Source organism: Octodon degus, unplaced genomic scaffold (genome assembly GCF_000260255.1).
Source record: "Octodon degus isolate 3935 unplaced genomic scaffold, OctDeg1.0 scaffold00002, whole genome shotgun sequence".
NCBI classification, from domain to species: Eukaryota; Metazoa; Chordata; class Mammalia; order Rodentia; family Octodontidae; genus Octodon; species Octodon degus.
The window spans coordinates 26,853,473-26,861,479 of record NW_004524578.1 but is presented as its reverse complement, the minus strand read 5'-3'; the positions used below and the strand labels follow the sequence as shown (position 1 = coordinate 26,861,479).

At 39.5% G+C, this 8,007-nt stretch overlaps 1 protein-coding gene across 3 annotated transcripts in view; it reads right to left on the bottom strand.

Annotated features, from left to right (window-relative positions):
• Znf106 (zinc finger protein 106) overlaps positions 1–8,007 on the bottom strand; it is an 86,416-nt gene that overhangs the window by 6,100 nt on the left and 72,309 nt on the right. For all 3 annotated transcript variants that reach the window (XM_023711180.1, XM_023711182.1, XM_023711181.1), the window contains exons 15-18: positions 4,564–4,680; positions 2,357–2,548; positions 1,881–1,943; positions 434–553 (exon numbers count right to left, since the gene is read on the bottom strand). In XM_023711180.1, the coding sequence (XP_023566948.1) occupies positions 434–553; positions 1,881–1,943; positions 2,357–2,548; positions 4,564–4,680 (492 nt within the window). The remainder of the gene's footprint in view (positions 1–433; positions 554–1,880; positions 1,944–2,356; positions 2,549–4,563; positions 4,681–8,007) is intronic.

The following is an 8,007-nucleotide window of genomic DNA, read 5'->3' as shown; positions in this document are numbered from 1 at the left end:
CTGGTGACGAGTGTTTTCCAGTATTTCTTATGTTGAACATAGCCGGAGCCTTCACATCATACCAGTCTTTTTTAGAAAATGGATCAACCACTTTCTTCTTGGCTCCTTTTTTGCCGCCTTTTGTAAGGCGCTTGTTCTTGCCTACCGCCATGGTGCTGCTCAGAGAGCCAAAAGGCGAGCTGGACAGTTTTAAGAGGCCAGATTGCTCTCCAGAAACCATTTAGAGGAATCTGACGTACATGAGTTTGACACCATGCACTTGAGCACAGTATCTCTAAAGGGTGGCCTGAAGGACAGCCATTCTGTAATTATCCAGTGTGCTTGTGAAAATGTATTCTCATGCTCCAACCCAGCTTTGCCATACCAAAACGTAACACCAAGCCCAGACATTTTCCCCAAATCATTCAGAAAAAACATTGGCTCTAAATTCTACCTGTAATTCATAGACACGAACAAATTTATCCAGACAAGCAGTCACCATCACTTTTCCTAGGATATTCACCACGGTCACTGCATGATTGTGACCTTTATAGATCCGCACAAGTTCGCCAGTCTACATCAGAAAAGAGGTTAAGAATCATCAGATTGTACATGAGATTCCTTTCTGTTTTTCTTTCTACTTCTGAGATTTCTATAATTCTAAGAAGTATAATTCTAGGGCTACCTGTAAAAATAGTTAAAGTGCTCCCACAAGTACCTCTTATCTATAGAATGTACAAGAAATGCACCTTCACTGGAAGACTGGATGAGGCTAATGTTACCAAAAAGGAAAGGCCACAACTCTATATGTATTTTATAGCTCCCCATGTATAGGCTGAGCAACCCTAATTCAAAAATATGAGACTTGTAATGCTCTAAAATCCAAAACATTTTCTTTTTTCTATTTTGGTGGAACCAGGGATTGAACTCAGGCCCTTGCGCTTGCCAGGGAAGCACTTATTCTACTGAGCCATCTCCCTGGTCCCTGTATTACAAATGGAAAATTCCACACTTGACTTTACGTGACAAGCCAGTAAAAACACAGGCTAACTAAAGACATAAAATTATTTTGGGGCTATGTATATATGAAGCGCAAATAAATTTTGTGTTTAGAGTAAGATCCTACCCCCAAGTTATCCTGTATAAGCAAATATCCCAACATCTATAAAAATTTAAAATCTGAAAATACTTTTGGTTCCCAGTAATTCAGATGAGAGACAGACAACCCATTTTGCTCTTATTATCTTATAGGCCCTGACCGGGACAAGTTCATTAGGTGGGATTATGCCCCGGATTACAGACAAGGAACTGAGTTTCAGAGAGCTGCCTTTATGATCTAAGTATAGAATCTCAGCTGTTTTTATTTGTGCTATTTAAAACTCCATATCATGCCCACTTTCTGAGAGCCTCAGCTACTCAACTCATCTCAATTTAAATGAGGCATTTAAATGAAACCTTGTAGAAGCTTTGAATCTGTCCCCCCACCCTTTTTTTTTTTTTTTTTTTGGTGAAGGTGGTTTGAGACAGAGACTGGGTCTCTGTTGTTCAGGCTGGCTTTGAACTCACTATGTAGCCCAAGGGAGACTTGAACTCACAATGATCTTCCTACCTCAGCCTCCCAAGTGCTAGGATCAGACATGTGCCACCATGCTCAGCCCCATTAAAATTTTTGATGAGGTTTCAGGAAAAAAAAATTTTTTTGATGAGGTTAAAATTTTCAGGTTGTTCAATCCAACCTGTGCATATTAATCCTTTCCCTGGATAAAAGGCTTAATTTAAATTAAAAGAGGAAAAATTAATTTAATTAATTAAAAGAGAAAGCTTTTCAGTGTGAACCATTATCTCCCCCCTCCTCCCAAGAGGCAGTATAAGAGATCTTGCACTACAGCGACACGGCTTACGTGAATGTTGTGAGCATGGACGGACTGATCACTGGAGCCACTGAACACAAGGTCATTCACCACCTTCAATGAAACAATTGAGTTCATTAGGTTCTACACAAAGTCTCAGTTTGCTATAACTTGTAATATAACCCAACAGATTCTAACTTTCATACTATTTCAAGATGAGCATGAAAAAAAAAAGATGAGCATGAACTGGGTATAAAATGTTTCCAAGACCAGTTTTCTCTACTGATACTTATGCCCTAGCACTAGGCGTGTTGATACATTCATGATAGGCATCAGAGTTGTACCCACATTTTACAATAAAACAAACCTGCAACTGTTTATTGGTTAATATACTAAAGAACAGCATGTTACATGGTGACATAGGCACTAATAATTTTTTCAAGATGGCTGTGATCTGAGTAATGGAAAATACCACTCAATATCCTTCCACTCCCCCCATACCCCTCTTGCCCCTACACTACACTTGCCTTCATGCACAGAATTGTCTTGGTATGGCTCTCCAGAGTTCTGAGGAGCAGTCCATTCCGGGCATCCCGCACACTAATAGTACAGTCATAAGATCCCACAACCAGCAGCTTTCGGGAACCTTCTTGAGCTGTGGCAAGACAGCTGACAGCCCTTGGCCCATGGCATTCAAAGACTTCAAGTTGTTTGTTGTTCTGAAAAATAAACCATCATTATATGAAGCAAAAGCAACAGAGCTAGAAAAGCTCAAAACCAAAATTACTACAAACTCTTAGTTCAATCACTGCACACTCACTATGTCAGGGTTAGTTTGAACTGTTTAGCCCATGCTGGCCTTGAAATTGTAACAATCCTTCTGCCTCAACCTCCTGACTGCTAGGATTACAGAAGTACACCATCATGCCTGGCTACATTAAATTCTTCAAGGAAGTTTCAGGAAAAAATTTTTTTAGGGGGATGAGATTGAAATTTTCTCACACCCAAGCCAAATTCTTAACCTGTCAACCCATGCTGCTTCCACTCCAATGCTCCTGCTGTGATCATGACATCCTTTCTCCCCAGGGTAAAAAGGGCAAATTTTTAAATAATAAATTTTTTTGTTGAGAGGGACTGACCCCAGGGAGTACTAAACAACATCACCAGTCCTTTTATTTTTGTATTCTGAGACAGGGTCTCATTTAATTTCCCCAGGTGGGTTTCAAATTTATAATCCTCTTGACCCAGCTTCCAGAATAGGGATTACAGGCATGTGCCACCAACCCTGGTTTGTAATAAACTATTTTATACTTCAACTTACATACTATTCTGAACATAATAAAAATTTATTTTCTTGGTGGCCTGCCTATTAGCTCATCTGCTTAAGTGATTGCTTAAACAAAGCAGTCAGGCACAGGATGCTGTGGTTCCATCCCCAGATCCTCAAGCCTTGCCAGACCTGCCCTGAAGGCATCCTGAGCCAGCCCCTTCCTGCCAACCAAAAAAATTATTTTCTTTTTATGCCCTTTTCCCCTTCCCTTTACAATAATAAAGCTGCAATTCCAGTACTCAAGAGGCTGAGGCAGAAGGACAACTCCAAGTTTGAGACCAGCCTGGGCTTTGTGGTGAGTTCAAGGCCAGCCTGAACTACATAATGAAGTGTTATTTTTAAAAATAGTCATCTTTTCCAGTTTTTCAACCAGAACTCTTCCATTTAAAATATTTAGGCCAGGTGTAGTGGCATATGCCTATAATCTCAGCACTCAGGCCAAGGCAGTAGGATCACTGAGTTTGAGGTCAGTGTAGGCTGCACAGTAAGTTCAAGGCCGGTCTCAATTAATTAGTGAGACCCTGTCTAAACAAAATAATTAAAATATTGTGATTATCTTGCCTCAAATATCTCGCTTTTAACTTTTGATGACAATAATTAATCTTATAAAAGAGTAATTATCAAATTTTTAATCCTTTATAGTGTTGTCTGTCTTTCTTTTTTTTTTTTTTGAGACAGGGTCTTGCTACATAGTCCAGGCTGGCCTCCAACTCATGGCAATTCTCCTGCCTCTCCCTCCCAAGTACTGAGATTACAGGCATGCACCATTACACCTAGCTGTGGCAGTTTTCAAACTTCACTTTTTCATAAAAGCAGAAATATGGAAAAGCAGATATATTTTATTGCATCTCTTACAGTACTTCTAGCAAGAATATTAATGACACTGTAACAGAAAATATTCTAACAGACTATTAAAATATGACCAGAGGACAGCTGGCTTTTTTTTTTTTTTTTTTGTACTGGGAACCAAACTGAGGACCTTGCACTTGCCAAGGCAGGTGCTCGTGGCCTGGGTTATGGTCCCAGCCCAATGTTAATTACTATTTCTTTATTTCTTTTTGTATCAGGAATCAAACTCATGACCTCGTGCTTCCCAGGTAGGCTCTGTGCAGCAGAGCTCTATCCCAGGCCTTATGTTGGCTAGGATCAATTCTACCTCTTAGATTACATCTTTCATCTACTTCCTTCCCTTTATCCTTAGTGTAACCTTTGATGTCAGCTTCCATTACAAAGGTTCTTGAATAATCTCCCAGCTTCCACTAACGCAAATCTTTCCCAACTTTCAACTCCATAGCAACTTTTTCTAAAATACAAACAGATATATATACACATGCCCGACTGCCCTTACCCCTTTTCACTTCCAAACAACAAGGGAATTCACCCTTCTCCCCACCTACCACTGACCTTTGTGTTGAAGGTGACCACAGTGCCATTTGCTAGTCCTACATACAGAATTCGCCATCGACTGTGGAGGCACAGAACCCGGTCTTCCAGCTTTAACTCTTCTAAGCATGTTCGAGTCTAAAAAAAGGATACAACATCTAGAGAGCAGATAGTAGTGGCAAATGAAATACAAAAACAAGTCTCCTGAAAAGTTTAAAGATTTATTTATTTGGTATAGGGTCTTGCTATGCAGCTCAGACTCCTAGTGACCCTACTGTCTCAGCCTCCCCAGTGCTAGGATTACAGACATGCACCACCACGCCCTGTTCTGGGGTGGGCATAGTCCCAGGGATCGAACTCAGGATCTTGTGCTTGCCAGGCAGGTGCTTAGACCACCAACCTATCCCCCCAGCCCTGTACAGTACAGTTTTTTTTTCTAATTTTATCAATCAGAACAGTAGTATATTTTTGTTTTAATTTGTATTTATTGGCACAACTATATTCAGCTATTTGTATTTCATCTAAGAACCTGTTTCTTTCTTTGTTTACATACCTACTGCAATTTAAAAGTTAAAACATATTCATTCATTCATTCATTCATTCGTTCGTTCGTTCGTTCATTCATTCACGTTCATTCATGGCCAGCTCTGCCCGCCCTGGGGGAAGGGCTGGCAAGATCAAACCTAAGCCTCTGGGTAAAATCTTTACAACACACATTAAAGCCAATATCTCTTTCTTATATTAGTCTGTCTCTTGCCAAAATATGGTTGCTTTTTTTTTTTACAACCTTAAAGAAGTATAAGTGTGATCAAAATATACAGTAAATGGTTAAGTTTTTTTAAAACAATTTATTATAGTAAAAATACATTGCCATTAACACCCCCCCACTCCCCCACCCTCCCACCCCCGCTGCTTTGAACACACTTATCCATCTTGCTGCTCTGGAAGTTCTCTTGTGTTTTATGAGATGTGATCCAAAGTATGGTGGATGCTGTTCAGGGAAAAGGTAGACTCATAAAAAGCTTGGCGCAGCTGTTCATATCTACCTTATTCACCGAATCTGGGACCATTTTGGCCCTATGTGACTTCTGGCTCTTCTCCACAATGAAAGTGAAGAGTAAACATTTTGAAATTATTCAGGGCACCAAGGCAGCCACAACAGAGCAATTAAAGATACTTAAAGCAAAAGGACTTCCAGAATTGCTTCAGAACGTGGCAACAATGATGGATAAGTGCAGCCAAGGGGAGGAGCAGGCCGCTGTGTTCTCTCTTGCATGGCGGCCCATCTTGACACTGCGGTGTCCCTTTCCTCCTTTTATACTTGGCCCAAACTCACTCTAGAGAGTCTATTTTTTTTACCTTTAATAAAACTTGGGTAATTTTATTTTTGTTTTTTAAAAAGTGAAGGGGAATGTGAGGATGATTAATGGTAACGTATCTTTTACCATAATAATTAAAAAAAAAACTTGCATTATCTCCATAAAACAAATTTGTCCAAATTAAATACATATTTCCAAGTTTTGGCAAAATATATAGCAGGTGAGAAGACGTCCATAATTAACTTACAGAACATCCCAACACTCCAAAATGTTATCCTGTACCATCTTTCAATAGATCCTTATCACACTAAGTAACCACAATTGCTGTTCCTCTTCTAGGATTTCATATAAAGAAAACACACAGTACATAGTCTTTTACACTGGGCTTCTTTCATCTAACACGAAGTTTTTGAGATCCATCATGTTTCTATGGGCATTAATTTTTACCTTTTTTTGCTAGTATTATTCTACTGCTCATATGCCACATTTACTGTTACAAACCACTTTAGATTTATCAATTTAACAGTGGGATGTATTGACTTTTTTCTTTTCCTTGTTTTGGTGATATTGGGAGTCTAACTCAGAGACTCAAGCAAACATATCCAACCTTCTGGCTTACCTGGGTTGCACTGAGCTAAGAGGAATTGTCTTAGATTGTACATAAAACATATAATAGGTTTTTTTTTCTTTAAATTTTTTATTCATTTTGAGAAAGAAGATAAAATAGCAATGAAACAGTTTCAAACAGGTTAGTAGGACAGTTACAATAATTAATACATCGCATATTGTTGTCTTCATAGTAGTTATTCAGAGGACAAGATGTAGACATGATATCTTGTCTAAACACTATTGTGGGGCTGGTGAGATGGCTCAGTGGTCTAAAGCACCTACTTAGAACAAGCTTAGCAAAACCCAGAGACCACGGTTCAATCCCCCAGCACCACATGCCAGCCAACTCCGCCCCCTGGTGGGCTGAGCTGGCCACACACACACACACACACATAAATAAATAAAATTAAATTTAAAAAAAAAACCACTATTGTGTAACAGTTTTGAAAGTATGGTCATTTTCAGTAGAGTGATTCTGCCTACCAAAGAACAGGGGATGGCTTTCCATTTTCCTAAGTCCTCCTTGATATCCTTTTTTCTTTTTTTTTTTCCATAATTTTATTGAGAGACAAATAGCAATGAGACAGTTTCAAATCAAATTGGTAGGACAGTTCCAATAATTAGCACATTGCATACTCTCCTCCTACTGGTTATTTGCTGTACAAGATGCAGACATGATATCCTATTTACAAACACTACTAGAACAAATCCCTCTATTCATGAAGAGAATGTAACTATATACCTATCCTAATCATTTTGAATACACAGATACAAAATGGACATTCATCTGTATACCCTTTTTGTTTAGTTCTGTCATTTGAATATTATAGATGTGTTAACTCAGCAAAATATTTTAAAAGAATCCAGTAGTCCATTGTGGGAAGCCGTTAACTGGTATCCATTTTATAATAGTGTCAGCCATTTTCTTAAGTTTCTATTCCCCTGATGAGTTAAGTTTCTGCTCCTTCCTGCCTTGCCCATTCCCTGTGAATCACGTGCTACGCCACCCCTGGGGACCTTCTCCCATTGCCTAGATACCTGCTAACATCAAGAGTCAAGACTTCCTCATTCCTACACTCCCTATATATACCCAGCACTTCCTCAGAATAAACAAGACTTGATCAGAACTTGTCTTGTCTCCATTTCTTGTGTCTCCTGTCCCTTCTCATCCCCATTCCCTCTCTAGGGTCCTCATTGACTAACCCATGGGTCGGGACAGTCCATAATAGTATTGGGTCTTCCACTTGACTGGCAGTGTCAGAAATTGCTGATCTGAGTCTCCTACAGCTCAACATAACAGCATAGCTTTACTTCTTCTACTTCATTTTTATACTTTTCTGCTGGATGGTTAAGACCAAGGTAAAGCAGGACCTATGCAACAAGAATTGCAGCTTTTGGGTCTGATAAGGTCAGTGAAATCCCCTCAGGATTTATCCTGAGATCCTTTACCTCAGATTGTAGAACCTTTGTCAGTGTCAGCCATGTGGATGAGTCACGGCCATTGCTGGGCAACGTGCTCTCTGTGAAAGCCTGAGAG